The sequence below is a fragment of the Apteryx rowi genome, unplaced genomic scaffold (genome assembly GCF_003343035.1).
Source record: "Apteryx rowi isolate R43461 unplaced genomic scaffold, aptRow1 scaffold_140, whole genome shotgun sequence".
Lineage (NCBI taxonomy): Eukaryota > Metazoa > Chordata > Aves > Apterygiformes > Apterygidae > Apteryx > Apteryx rowi.
The window spans coordinates 1,863,404-1,879,347 of NW_020447642.1; the positions used below are offsets into that span (position 1 = coordinate 1,863,404).

Below are 15,944 nucleotides of genomic sequence, written 5' to 3' on the forward strand. Positions count from 1 at the left end.
CACACCATTAGAGAACACCACCACTATTAGATGCATTTCTCTGGATTTTGCCTGTAAACTCCTGGCACTTGTGTCAGCTTTGCTAACATAGATAAAAGTGATTAAATTACTCCTGTACAAAGTCTGGGTCTTCCCCGGATTGGTGCTGGAGAGGTAGGTAGTCCTTTTGGAATTGCATGTTTGCTTATTCTATATTTCAGGTCACAGGCTTGACAGAGCTGGGAAGTCTATTAACACAGCACTCTCTGGCACTGGGAATGTAATGCTGCAGTCTTAGGAGGAGAAGCAAAGCCCCAATCCTATGTTGCTGTTCACCTCCAGCTCAATGAGTTTCTGGTGTTCAGTCTGCCTAGGAGACAGCTACAGCGAACACAGATTTTAAAGGAAATTAATAAATGGTTGGAGAAAGAATGCAGGAGTGAAGTAGCTGAAGTTTAACAGGAAATGAAGTCAAAAGACTGTATGGCTGATCTCCAACACCAAAGAAACTACTTCTGGTTGAAATGTGCTATTGGTTGAGCCAGGTTTCAGTTTAGATCTCTCTCAAAATGCAAAAACTACAGCAGTGACTATCTGAAACTAGATTTTGTGCATCTGTGACTCACATCTTCCATGCTAGAGCTGTAGTGCATGCAACCGTGCCCCCACTGACAGCAGTTAGTGCAAATTCTGTAATAAAGAAATAGTAGGAAGAAGGGGGAAAAAAATGTCTAAACATTTGTTTCAAGTCCAAGTAAACGTCCCATCCGTTCCATGTTTTTGTCAATCGTGGCCTGACACGTGATCTCTTTAGCACATTCCATGGGAAACCAACCTCTCTCGCCGTCCCGCAGTCGTTCCCCTTCATACCAACCTGTAAGAGACAATAACAAATCTTTACAAGTAATTTCAAAGGTATTTTTTTCAAAACTGTGTGTGTTACACTTGTATAGAGACAACTGACACTGTCATCAAATAAAAGATGCATTTATCTTTATAGTGGATAAAGTACAAGATAAAGATAGATTAGGCAGGATTTTTATGCAGGCAGAACAGGAACAAAAGAGTAAAAATAAATACGTTGTTACGTATTATAAAATTATTTCAAATATATCTGAAATATAAAATTTCTGCTATCCAATGAAGAAAGCAATGCAGGCACAACAGATGATAGGATTTTTGATTTCATATGTATTATTAAGTAACTGCATTAAGTCAAAATTTAATACTTGAAGTGCTGAGAGCACCAAGCATCACTGAGTCAGAACCTTATGAGAGATTAGTGGAATCACTGGCATATCCAGGCAAAAATCAATTTAAATCTCATGGTACTTGGTGGTATGGAACACTTGCACAAAAACACTTATTATGGAGCAGAATACTTGCACAAAAACTTACTTACTACAGAGTAATCATTGCATCATTAGACCCTTATACTTAACAGGCAGTGGAGCACAGTATGAGACCTGACAAATAACCGGTATGTTTGCTGTTACTCAGACAAACCTGTTACTCGCTACAATGTCTTTGAGATCCGTGTTTATAGGGAGAATTTAATTCCATTTATTATTTGTGGACATTTCACATGTCAAAAACAAACAGCACATCCTTTCCATCTGCAATTATTTATATAGATAAGTTTTGACAGATGATGAGTTACTTTAAACATCTCTTGCCTAAACAGCGGCTGTCCTTTAAAGCCTGAACCTACAGCTTTCTTCCAGTGTTTCTCATAAGCTGAACCTTCATTCATTGTAGGACCAATGCTACTGGGAAACAAATTCTTCTAGCTGGATTTATCTGCAGTAGTGACAGATAGTTACTAACAGGAAAATGTTCACTCACCATCATTTACTTTTTGATAAACCAAAACAACATCAGCAACTTGAAGAGACAGTTCATCCGACTGCTTTGCTGTGTAAGTTCTGATGATCTCTACCTGAGTCAAAGCTGTGGAAGCAATAAGCCAGGCTGAATTATTCAATCCACATAACAAACCAATTATCTTTACTTAAAAAAACAAAACAAAAACACACTATGCTATTATTTTATAATTTCCATCTTAGAATATACTCCCCAGAACACCTCAAAGGAGGTAGCAAATTAAGCAAAGGGCTTTCTACTTGAGCAATTACATGCAAGCACAGTTGGGTTTTATATATATGTAAGTGTTTTTGCACTTTTGCTAACAAGTTGAACCAGCTAACCAAACCAGAGTTAACAAATGCAAACTGAAACTACTGCACACAAGAGAACTCTTCGGGAAAGCTCCTATGCTCAGAGATGATGACAGGCTCGTGTAGCTAGACCAACAGAGCCCAGAAAAACACAAGGATGATGTTTTTAAGGATATTTATAGCCTGCACTTGCTTAAGTCTCCATTAAGGGGCAGTATATTTCTGTTTTCATGTCAAAGCCCTCAGAAATCTTGTTAGCTGTGACTTACTTGCCCTATCTGTTTTCTGCAGGTCACTGTTCTTTCCAAGCACTGTAATCCAGCGAGCTCTTTCACTCCTGCAAACAGCGAAGACAAATTTCAGTTTCCAAAACGTCTGGTCTTGACAATGGTAAAGACTATTCCCTTTTCAAGATCATATTATCTTAAGTAAGTTCTTTGTCTCTCTCATGGTGGAAAACAAGGAGAAAAAAAAAAATCACATAACCTCCTTTTTCACCCCCCTCAAAATATAGCCAGAAGATATATTACTTTTAGTAATGTACTATTCAGACATAATTAAATATTTAAAGTATGTTGGAGCAGAAATAGGTCTACATGTATGGGACCTACGTGGCACGGTATCTTGTACACCTTTACCTGCATTACTTAAAAGTAATTAAAATTAACTCCTCCGCTAGTGTCTGTAACTAATATCTATTACTAATCTAAAAGAATCCATCTAGTATACAGTGTCTGACAAATGCAATACAGCAATTTTAATACCAACAGGTTTCCTGTGAGGATTAGCTACAATGTATATTTAGAATGAAAATCAAGAATAAAAAACGGAAATCAAAGTTTGTGTTTCTCAAAAGGACCCATGCTCACATATGTGTTGGTTTGGGAAATCAGAGAGAGCACACAATACACAAGGACAGAACTGAGCCCTAAATTAATCTTTTGAATCTGGTGTTCTATAACCTAGGAAAAAAGTAGACAATTTTGATCAAAGGAGCTGCATACAGTCTATGGAGCCTGGCCCAAAGGGGGGGGGGGGGGGGGGGGGGGGGGGGGGGAAGCAGGAATTACTTGAACTACATCCTACAGTTATCGTTTCCAAGATCAAAGCTTAACAGTCTCTTCAAGAAGGCAGATGTTTTCTATGGACTTTATTCCAGCTAGCTCTAGAAAGCTAATTTATATTCGCAGATATCCAACATTTCTTTTTAATGAAGGGATTTAGAATTCAAGACTTTCAGACAATTCTTTATTCAGAATGCAAAAAGAAAATCCCAGTGATTATTTTGGGTAGAAATATTTGCACTATTCTTTGGTACTTAAAAATAAATTACGGTACTTTTTTTTTTTTTTTTTTGAATCCGTAACACACATTCTTCCTCAAAGATAGAACTACTGTACATGTTTTACTGACATTTGCTATCAGCTGATATCATAATGATGTCCAAAAATAAAATAAAAGCCTGTTTAGACAGTAATTAAAAGCAGGCTGTGCTAAGCTTGCTGTGTTTCAACCAAAATAAGAAGGTCCATATAGGATTTTGCACAAGCTTAAATTTGTTTTTATTTTTAGAAACATGTTATTTACAGATTCCTATTTTATTCCTTTCCCTGTAACCATTCTTAATAGGAAAACTAGGTTTCCTTTGAGGCAACTCTGAGAAAAATGGGATAATGTTAGACTGTCTTCCAGTTTAAATATATATTCCTTCCTAATCTGTGTACACCATATATTTTGTGAAAACAAAACAACTGTCTTCCCACCAATAGTCCCACTCCCCCAAGCATGCAGTATTTTTGTGTATGAAACATCCAGTCAAGAAAAGATTCCTATAAGCCTTTAGCCCACTCTAGAAAAGATGATTTTGAAGAACTAGGAAAGCCCTTGTGTATTCTCTCCTGGAGCTTTTAAGATAATGTTTCAAGAGAGTCATAATGTTTCCTGTGCAAGAGGCAAACTGGAAAACGAATATAAAAACAGATGCCAGAACTAACATATGGATATTCTAATGCTAAATGACAATTTAATTTAACCCAATGTCTCCAGTAGCAGGACCAATTATATCCATTCCAGACTGAGTACATAAGAATGGACTTACACAGTATATACTAAGGCACATCAAGATATTTTGATGAATGGCTCTCCAAACACTGCTAATAGATACTCCTTATGCCTGTGGTGCCTAGGTGGTATTTTCATTTTTTTCATAGTGAAACAATTTCCTTTATTCACAGGGCAATATAAAATTCCTGACCCGATGCTAAGATTTTTGTACTTGAGAACTACACGCTGAACAAAGTGACCAAATATGATCAAACTGCACCTAGAAATCTTTGAATCAGACAAACATTTAACTCTTACATGCACAAAGCTCTGTATTCAATAAGCACTCGAAACCAACCAGTTTGGCCTTCTTACTGTAAGATTTCCTTCCCATCCTTCCCTGTTCAGAGAAAGTTAAGTTTTTCCTGTGCCCTGAGTATACAATACTCATAATACTCTATAAAAATAGCTTTCAAATCAAGTAATTATTTTCAGAAAATTTTCCCGGAGAATGACAGTCTGCTAGACCACTATTTATATTACAAACAGCATATATCAAAATAATAATAAATCCGTAGAACAAAATGTCTTATAAGAAAATCCAGACAACTAAAAATGTACTGCATTTTTCCCCCAAAATATGCATCTCCAAACAAGTCTGACTCATCTGCTTACTTTATAATGAGATCTTTAATAGAAAACATTAATGATCTATAGTTTCTTTCAGGGTTATTCTAAACTTTGAAAGCAAACCTAAAACTGTAATTTTTTCCAGACTGAGATATGTCTAGAGCAATGTGTTTAGTGTGTTCTATCTCGCCTCCAGCTTCCACTAAAACAGATAAAATCTTTCACTTTTGAGAAGGGTTGTGTGGAAGTTATTGGCATTGTGGAGAAACCATGGCAAAGATTTTCACCGGAAAGAACAAGACACTTCTTGTTGCTCTTTTCCAAAGCAGAACACTCTTCAAAACTGCTTCAGCAGAACAAGGAGCACCTCTATCCCAGCACAGCTCTGCAGCTTCCCCAGGGCAATGCAGAAATCTGCCAAACTCCTCCTCCCGTTTAACCCAGTACTGCTTCCACTTCTGCACCAGCCAACCATTATAATAAGTAATTCACAAATCACTGTTCCAGGACAACAGCATTCAAAACCGAGCAATGTTTCCTTGCTACCACAATTAAGGCTTAGGACACACCTGTTTTCACTTCCGCCTGCTAATACTGTACTTTACACTTACACCTGATGTTATAAATGCCACATTGCTAAAATAACTAACAATTAGGATAAGATCATTTAAAACAGTAAGAAACAAACCAGCATAGAAAAAATATCAGATGTACAACAAGTCCAAATGAATCAGTACAAATTTTTCAAGGTCCTCTTATCAAGATCAGTTTTGAGAAAAGCTCCCTTAACTACAACAGTAAAAGCAATGTTTTCCTCATAATAACCTGCATTATGCTTAGATTTGCATGCTCAATTATTCAAGCATGCACAGGCAGCATAATGGTCCACAGGATGAGACAAGCTCCCGCAAACTTGTGAACATTGTTACAGAGAGCCTAAAATTCTGGTTCGCACCACCTTGATTGCTTTTAATAGAGCCCTCATTAGAAATCAAGAACCTGCAGTTATTCAGAGATGAGGTCTGTTCTTTGAGGTCAGTAACGCTCCAAGCTATTTGGAAAACAGCTATATATGTAAGCAGGCTATTGAATGTATATGTACACAATGCTTTCAATTATGTGCATGCTATTTGCCGTTCCAGTTTACTTTAGGCACTTATGCTCTGAACATACAATTATTAGAGAAGGGTGTTAACCGGTAAACTAGGCAGAAAACCTGTGTCTTGACTTCTGGTTTTCAGAAAAATGTTTGTTAGAGGAGAAGTTAGTAACTCAAACATATGCATTCAGGCTACAACGAAACAAACAGTGATGACTCAGATACTTCAGTCACATTTGTAGCTCAAAGAAAACAATCTGAAACTTGCATATTGCAACATGTAATCATTAAACCATGTAGTTTATATAACACTTGCATTATGTGGCAGAACTTGGATGGTTTTTTTATGTGCTATCACTTAAGCTGAAAATGACTTGAATTTAATGGAAATCCTTTCCCACAAAGACAAAACAAACAACCAAGAAGTCCAAACTGCTCTCAGATGGGGCATTAGCGTCTTCAATTTTCAGCCAATGGAATTTTAAAGATCGCCTTTCAAGGTCTTAGATCATTAGTGAGATTATTTTGTCCTATTGTCAAATCAAGCATGAACTGGTGAGATTGCAGCGATGGAGAAACAGAAACCTAACATGCTGGAATACCAAGACAGCTGCACGTCCCTGAAGGGCTAAACATTTTTGACCACCATGCTCAAAATCTGCAGAAGAATCACACATATAATTTGGAGAAGTAATATAGCTTTTGCTTGCATGTGTTACTGTGTAAATCATAGAAACAAATAATGGATGCTGGCTTTGTTGGATTATGTGGTTAGACTGTTGCAGTTTATTGCTAGTAGATTTAACTAGTAAGGTAGGCCAGGTGAGCAAGTTACTGCAAAAGAAGTCTGAGAGAGGTATCTAGCTAACATTACCGCTTGTGCCTCATTAAGAAAAACGTTTACAAGTAAATAAGCATGAATGAAGGGATCTGGATTTACCTGAACTGCCGCAAGAAAGGCAACCCAGTCACTCAAACAGTGAAGAACCTATCTGACCAAAGGAAATGTTGAATAATTGATTATCTAATTACTTTAGATAATTAATCTTCATTGTCCAAATTCTTATCTGGACTCTCAGCGATGATCCAGAGACGTAGGGAGGGTCAAATGAAACTCCTCCAGAGACCCAGCACTTAACAATTTAAATTTGGAGCATAAATAAGCAATAAAGATCAAAAACCTTATGCACAGACAAGCTGATATATGCAGTACAAAACCCATGAATCTAAAGAAGTAGCATTTTAATGTTTAATAAATGGACAGCACCTTAATACCAAAAATGCCCAAGTCCTAATGCTGTACAAAGCAGCAGGCAGTCAGGCCTGGTGGGAACAGACCTTCTCAAGCTGCAGAAACTAAGCTCCAGGGACAGGAGGGTCCTGATGCATCTGCACATGGGAACCTCTGCACAATGTGTTCAGTATCAGAAAACCGTTTCAGGGCAAGGATGCAAATGTTATGCCAGCTACTTTGCTTATTAGGTTTCTAAAATGAGAAACTACATTACATGCGACTAAAGCATGAAATTGTCCTAGTACAAACATGGCAAGCAAATGTAAAAACTACTAAGTTTTACTAAATTTGGTTTAATTAGCTTGACCTGGTATCCTGACTTTAAGGCAAGGTTTACAGATGACATTTTTTCTTCTACTAAAGCTTCTGTCTCTTATTACTTCATTTTCACTTCCTGTTCATCCCACTTACATTGAAAGTTTCAACTTATGTTCCTATAAAGTGTTAAAAACTCTATCGAAGGCCTAAGTTTCTGCCTTGACTAACAGCCTGCAGTCTGGTCTTTGCTGGAATCAAAATGGTTGCAGCACTTTAAGCTCTATTTGGAAAGCATCACTTTAATTTCTGCATGCGTATAGGCTTTTTTTTTTTTTTTTTTGCCTAAATCCCTGTCCTGCAGTCTGTGCTCGTTTTCCTCACCCATAACAACTGGAAAAGCTTCAGGTATCCAACATTATTATTAGATGAGCTGTGAAAAGATATGAATCAAGTCCTGTATGAATTTCACAGTACAACATTATGCACAGGAACCGTGCTCTTTGATACATCTGCAGTCATCAAGTTTGAAGAGCTCTATCTCTATTAAGGTAATTCTTCAATTTAGAGAGCATAAAATCAAACCAAGAACTACACCTGCCCAGTTCTTCATCTAGGTGCTGCAAATGTAGGTACATCTGTCTTTCTCCAGCTCCCAAGAAAAGATGTGTTTTGTGAACATCATTAATAATTGTGTTTTGAGCCAGCTGACAGGTTTAGTGCACTGCTGGGTGGGGTATAACCCTACAGCACTGAAACACATTCCTATGGCAACAAAATTTTCCAAAATATCTAGTTCAGAGAGAATAAATGGGGAAATCAAATGAGGAAATACTCAAAACTACAGGCTGCTCTAAAAAGCAATTCATATAAATAATTAGTCTAATAAATAATTAGCCTGGCAAAAACTCACTGCTGAGTAACATGCTGAGTAACATGCTGAGTAACATTCAGTAGCTGCAAGTTATAACTCATTACAAGTTTTTAAATACCTGATACATCATTAACATATTTAAATCATTTTGACAGGAACTTAAACATGACACATTAACATGATTTTTTCTCTTTTGCAATCTTCTTTACATCTAACTGACATACAAATTTTCCTGTTTAGAAAAACTTTCATCTATTTTCTTTCAATCTTTCATGATTAAACATGATTTTTTTCTTCCCATTTCATGCTGTGCTTAAAGAAAAATAGCTTTATCAAATCAGCTGAAGAGGTAGTTATTTGGAGGGCTTATTAGTAAACCCCACTGCTCCATACTAGTCATAGTTATAAATCTTTCATAAGGATTTTTAAATTCACATAAACACACCCCAGTTACCTCTCCCTCTTCCCCAGGTAATTCATCCATTTAATATAAATTATTTACTACCTCTTGATCAGCTATTAATTCTTAAGGTGTACAGTAATTATATCCAATTTAAAATACAGCTTCAGTGTTTTGAACACAATACCCTATTATTATTTCTGTTATCAATGTCAGATGCAAAGATTTGTGTTTGATACGGAACAACACTCAAGAGTGTTGTTCGGGTGGTTTGTTGGCTTAGATCTCAAAAATACGTTGGTTTGGTGCTAGAAGACTTCTTTTAACTTTACTGAGCTTTGGATGGGGCCTGATAGGTCAGATACATCTGTGTCCTGCACTAAAACCTACCAATCTGTTTAGCTTCCAAATGTGTCAGGAATGGTGTTTACTGTATTCTTTCACTTAGCAACATGCAGGTAAAAGAAATTTTGCTGTGTTACAACTAGAAAAATTCACATGGTAAAGAAGAAATGGCAGGAATTTACATGCCAGTATTACTTTAGTTTATATGAGTACTAAGCCCTGCAAAAATAATTTTTTTTTAAATGACAGGTATGTACTATACAAAAGGGAACACAGTTGAGTAGGTAAGACTGCTAAGGTTATATGCACTTTGACATTTTTCTCCTAGAGAAGTGTTGGAACTGTTTTCTCCTTTAGAACTGAAAATTAAAACTTTAAGGATGCCCACCTGGGATATGGTAAAGGCAGAGTACAATCACTGATCTTTTCTCTTTATTCTGAATCAGGGTGGACGGACAGATGAACATGAATCTCTCCTCTCCCAAGTGGGTTCCTAACTACAACCCTATTAGCTATGCTGAGGCAGCATTCAAAGCTGGTTTCCCTTTCTCAGATCACAAGTGTGTCCCTCTGTAGAATGGGGTAATTTAAAAAATACCTACAGATTTTCAGGACAGAGAGCTCATTTTTGCTCTATTTTCTTCCCTTTCTCATTTCCAACTGAAAGTTGTCAAAAATAGCAAAAATAACAGACATTTAAATGTCCAGATTTTACCAATTAATGCCCTGAATTGTTTCTTAACTATCTTTTTAGTTAAAGATTTAACCATTATTTAGACAAATTAGGCAAACACATTTTAAGGTTAAATGTTCGCTAAAGAGCCACTGGCTCTGATTTTCAATGGGCTGCTGAATGAGTTGCAGACTTGAAACCTGCTGACTTCAAGGACATCATGCTGACTTACATACTTTCCCTCTGGCCAAAAACTCCCTCCACTCATAAAGTGGCACAAGTCTTCACCATTTATGAATGGTCATATCAATTATCAACTCCTGTTACAAAAATATGAAGTGTTCAACATAAGACCTTTGGTCCTTCTTTATTTTATGAAGGGAGGTACTTTTATACCAAGCTGTTAGGTTATCACAGATAACCCTTTACACCTTGAAGGAATTTATTTCTAGAAGTTACTGTACATTCCACCAATGTGGACTTCCTTTGCATTACTTCAACATGTTTTTTGTTACTTACTTAACTACCTGGGAAAAAAACACCACCAACAACTTTGCACTAATCCATTCAGCTGTAGGTCTAGAAGAGGCACTGAACTATTTGCAGAAAATCAGTACACTCCCTTTGTGACCAGAACTCTGTTTCAGACCATACCGGTTTGAAATACAAGCGAAGCTTTGTTTGTCATTTCTTCCTTCTCAATCTATTCTACCCTCTGATAGATTCTCAAGTTACTTCTCTCAGCGATGGCATGAAGTAAAGCTCTGCAAAGCACAGCCACACTGTTATTCACTGGCTACAGAGCTGACGAGCACCATGGCTGAGGCATAGCAAATTCCTGGCTTGAAGACCTAAAACAGTAGCACCTTATAATGGATACTTCAGTTTACAGAATTTCACCATATACATTCAATTTCTCATTATCCCTATACTGTGAGATCAAGGAAAGAAAATGAGACTAACATGATGTTGATTTATAACCGAGTTCTCTGATGACAGGCCTATATTAGAAGAACTGAACTAAGTCTGGAGGGTGTCTATTTTATTCCAATAAATATTTATTATAGTATCTAGTGGACATTATATAAGCTGCACACATATTCTCCTGTCCTGCCACTCATTAAAGAAATCAGAAAGTAGAACACCAACTCTGTTGGCTTGCCTATCTTTAAGAGCATGCACTCCTTATAAGATGAACAGTGTAAATCACAGTAGTTGACTGGTGACAATCAGTGCTCTTGTGTCACTGAACAGAGCAAGAGTGGTCCATGCCAAATACAGGATCATTTCTGCAATAATCCTCCTTTAGTCACTTGTGATCAGACATACCACAGAGTGCCCACTTGGGACCTCTACTGTTTTCTGCTTTGTTTTTTTTAAACTTGCCAATTAAACAGAAGCTGGGTATTTCATACTACCCTGACTGGGGGTGCAGAGGGGCCAAATGATCATATGAAAAATTACAGAAATTGTAACTACTTACTGAGTCTCTGTTCCCAGGAGCATCTCCACCTTCTCTCCTGCATGGTTACTGAGGACAGCCAACCTGAAGAGGTGAGCTGCAGAGCTCTGCCGTGAGTAGAGCATCGTTGCAGTGTTCTTGACAGGAGAAGAACTCAGGTCCTCACTGTCACATTGTTCTACCAAGAGCTGGTCTCGTAAAGAATAATCTGTGACATTGTAACTCTCTTCACTGCAAAACAGAGCAAGGAAGGAATCCACTTTTAACTACAAAACATGACACCATTCTTCCGACATTTTAGATCTTCATCTTTTTTAGGTTTTGTTTTTGAAACTACCTACTTTTCCAAGATATAAAATAGATCATTCTTTAAGCCCTGTGGAATTTCATTTAGTGGCACACACTTAAATGACTCTGGCATTACTGAGAAAATGTAAGCTCAACCTACTCCAGTAAATTTGAAAACAGGCACAACAGTTGTCTACAACTGTGCATCTGTTTCTTCCGTAACTTCAAATGAATGACAGACCTTTATTTTAGAACGTTTTATAAACAAAATACACTTTTCCTCTTCCTGTGCTTGTAAAAACATGAGTACGTATCCTGCTTATAGGCAAAGCACTATCAATCTTGATTTTAAGTACAGGACAATCTTTTTCTATACTCCTTGTCCATCTGCATATGCAAGGTCTACACTAGAAGTTATTTTACAGGGTTCTGAAATTAATCACATAACATTAATTGTGAGTTTAAAAATGCATCCATCTTGCAAAATATACTGTTTAAATTAAGTTTTAAAAGTCTTCCCCCACACACACATATTTTGTAAATAAATACATCAACTCTTAATGATATGAATAGATTGCTACATGTGCTTAGTAATTTCCCCAAGGCCATCAGAAAGAATGCTCTGAAATGGTGCAAGTTAAAAGCTTTGCTTTCCTTATGCTTGAAATATAGGTGGAGAGCGTGGACAAAGTTTGTCTTAGCTGACAATACCATGTTTAACACAAAGAAGACCTCAGAACTTCTTTTTATGTCAAAATTAATGCTGAACTATGCCAAAAAGACATGAAGGTAATTTTCCCATACAGGTGAAAGCATGCACATGAGCAGGCCTGACGTTCCGTGCAGCGGAGGGCACACACAAATTAGACATCACAGACCAGAACACAAAAGTATGAAGTTATCAGTAACTTGTGAAGTACTCTGAGTATTTGAGCATATGCTTATATTTGTACCAATTCCTGCACTGGTTTTATTTAGGCTTCTAAAAGTGGAGAAGCAGAGAGAAGCAATGAAAAAAGTTTTCAAGAAACCCAACATGTTTCTGGAAGTTACTAATTTTAACATAAGGACTTAAAAGAAAATATGCACTCTTCCCTAAACAATAGCCTTTTTTATTTCTAAATGTGAGATCTCAAATCGTTGTTGCTAATCAAGATTTTCTGAGACAGCTCAAGTTGCAGCAAAGGCAGGAGAACATCTAGACAAGGCTCACTTATTTACAAAGATGCTACCTGCTAGCAGTGAACAATTACTTCAACTCTCCCTTTCTTCAATCCATTCAGATTCATCTATGACAAGATGTTTCAACTACAAAATACCCAGACACCTTAAGCAGCATTCTTCAGCATGCTAACAGGAGTTCAACCAGTTCCCATGTTTATTGTTTTTACTACTTATTCATATCTAAAGCAACACTGGAAACAATTTTTTTCAAGTAAAAAATAACTGTGCACTTTCAAATCTTTAAATTGCAATTAAACTTTAAATCTTTACATTACTGAAACATTTTAAAGAATCTACATCAAATATTGATGAAATGAAAATGTTCAACAAAGAAAACAGAAGCTACATGAAAAGGCCTTTTTGTTTCTGCTTCCTTTGTGGATCCCAGAATTGTTCTGCAGGCACTTGCAAGTTTATCAGGGTATCATCAATACAGACCACAGATATACCACCCAGTACACCTCAGTTTCATGTAAGCTTGTAAACTTTTTCAGATTAATTGTCCTACATTGGTGCAACAGGAAAAGAGAAAAATATCCTGCTTACACAAGCATAAAATCAATTCTCTCTTCTAGTCCACACATTGTTCAGATTTTCAAATTTTGCAGTAATTCCTCTTTTAATTATGGCTAACAAGAATAGCATTTGTTGCCAAGGTTTATCTATTTTGTGTCTTCTAGATACAAGATAATTATATGATTATCTGAGCCTACTTAACTTTACTTATAGGCAAAAGTCTATGAATAAGATCTCAATAGAAGAACAAATGCAATTTTCAAAATGTTTCCGTTTTATTTTGTATTTATTTCATATTTAAAAATAAATCAAATTCTATACTGCAACTATATATACTCCAATTGGAAGCAAAATCTATTTAGATCTCCATCTGAAGTGATGAAAATCTATGCTTGAGCATAGGTTTTTTGATTAATGTGGTTCATTAAAAAATTCTAACTTAAATAAAAATAATGCTTGAGAAGATCAATTTCGCTGCACTGAACTGATATAAGTCAAATCCCAAACACCTGGAATTAAAGTCTGCTGGAATGCTAACGATGACATGCACCTCTTCTGGCAGGTGCAAATGAAGCGTATTCTTCATTTATGGTTGCTCAAACTATTATTAGAAAATGGACAGATGATGACCAACTGTCTGTTGAGATACAGTCTACCCATTTTGCTAGCTGACAGGAAAAATACCTGTGAATACCTCAGTATTTAATATAATGGTATTGATAATTCTTATTTTTATTCTTTAGAAAAAGAATTGCTAAAATACAATTGGTAAAAATACTGATTTCTGTGACTGAAAGCATTGGAAAAATTCCTGTACTCTTCAAATGGTGATAGGTTTGCAAACTGCATTTGTAGATTAATAGTTTCTGCCAGTGCATCTGTGTAAGAACCAATAAAGCTCTTATTTCAGCTCTGTGGAATGTATTTTTATTTTTGTTCTGTGAGATAAATACTTACATTGATTTTTTTAATTACAGCTTTTTGCATTCTCAAATGATCAACAACATTCCATCACTATTACATTCTAGTCCTTCCAGCAAGTATTTTTTGTTCTTGCCTTTGTTGAGGGGTTTGGGATGCATTGCTACGCATCAATTTTCAGGAAGCATTTACACTGTCCAGTAGAAGATGGTAGGCTCTAAGTCTACAAATCCTTCTTACTTCTTATCTCCATCCAACAAAATATTCTGATTTGAAGTAACAGACAGGGGTTTTTTATGAGTAACATTTAACACATTCTTAAAAATTATTTTAATCAGATAATACAAAGATGCTGATAATCATTTTCAGTTTAAGGCTGTATTTTGCTAAACTTTTATTTAGGTTCAGAACCCAGAACAACAGGATCATTTTATACCTCTTAACACAGAACACACGCAAATTTTATATCACTAAAATATCATCTGTCCTAGGCCACCTATACATCAATACAGAACACACACTCACTCTTTTCCTATTTCCTTTATTCTATCATATATTTCAAAAAATGAAAGCAAATAATTTATGCATCTTCTTCAGTAATATTTAATAATAGCCAAAGATGCTGTGCTACTTTGAAATTCTTTGTGTTTCATAAAAATTACTTTGTGCTTGCATTGAATTATAACATTATTTCTGTCATCTGGAGTAAATGCCCAGTTTTGAAAGCAGTTGTGAACAGGTAACATTCCAAAGTATTATTTAACCGTTGGGTGATTTCCAGCGTATGAAGTCCAGCTGCATTCCACTGTCAAGATACTCTCAGGACCTGACAAGCCATACAGCCATTAAAACAGACGGGATTCTAGTGATATCCTTAGGGGATTATGGCAAACGAACAGAATACTCAATAAATGTACACTCATACAAAAATACAAGTCTCTTTGCAGTTTCTCTGAAACCGTCTAAAAGCACTCAGTGGTGGATTTTCTGAATAGCTGAATGAAGCAATTTACTTCAGTTGTACGTACCAAAACACTATCAGTTCGAGTTCTCAAACTCTGCAGAACACAGAGCAGCTCACAGGCAGCTTCGAGCATTAAGAACTAAAACATGACCAGACCTTCATGGTCCCAGGAAGGTACTCGCAAAAAAGGAGGTATCTGATTTGGGGTAAATTTCAAAGCTGAGTGTTCCCTGCTTTTAGCAGAACACTAAGAGCGCAAGCTTCCAAGCCTGCGACAGGTAGCAGAGCAGTTACTTCCTCTGCAGCCTGGTCCTCTTCTGCTCCCCTTGGGCTGTTGGACGTGTTCGCTATAGATACTGTACGGGGCACGACAACAGACCAGTACATACCTAAGCCCAGCAATGATGCTCATCAACTGTGCAGGCGAGGCATAGGGAAAAATAGTACTTTTATCCACCTTTGTGGTTTAGAGGAGGGAGATGGCCTGAAGCCTTATTATGAAGGAAACACATACAAAAGTAATACGTATATTTAAACTGAATATCCCGTATTTCTATAAATCACTAGCATCACTGTACTCTGTGGAACTTAAAATACTATGTAAGGTCTTCACAAGTCCAAAAGAAAGCAAGTTTCACAGAATCACAGAATCACAGAATGGTTGAGGCTGGAAGGGACCTCTGGAGATCATCTAGTCCAACCCCACTGCTCAAGCAGGGTCACCTAGAGCACGTTGCACAGGATTGCATCCAGGCGCGTTTTGAATATCTCCAGAGAAGGAGACTCCACCACCTCTCGGG

General features: G+C 36.7%; 1 protein-coding gene across 1 annotated transcript in view; it reads right to left on the reverse strand.

The window, feature by feature from the left end:
- Positions 1 to 710: 710 nt before the first annotated feature.
- ARHGEF26 (Rho guanine nucleotide exchange factor 26) overlaps positions 711 to 15,944 on the reverse strand; it is a gene marked incomplete at its 5' end in the record, with an annotated part of 31,391 nt that continues 16,157 nt past the window's right edge. Inside the window, 4 exons of the mRNA XM_026057778.1 lie at positions 711 to 853; positions 1,825 to 1,929; positions 2,426 to 2,493; positions 11,253 to 11,462. Of these exons, the coding sequence (XP_025913563.1) occupies positions 711 to 853; positions 1,825 to 1,929; positions 2,426 to 2,493; positions 11,253 to 11,462 (526 nt within the window). The remainder of the gene's footprint in view (positions 854 to 1,824; positions 1,930 to 2,425; positions 2,494 to 11,252; positions 11,463 to 15,944) is intronic.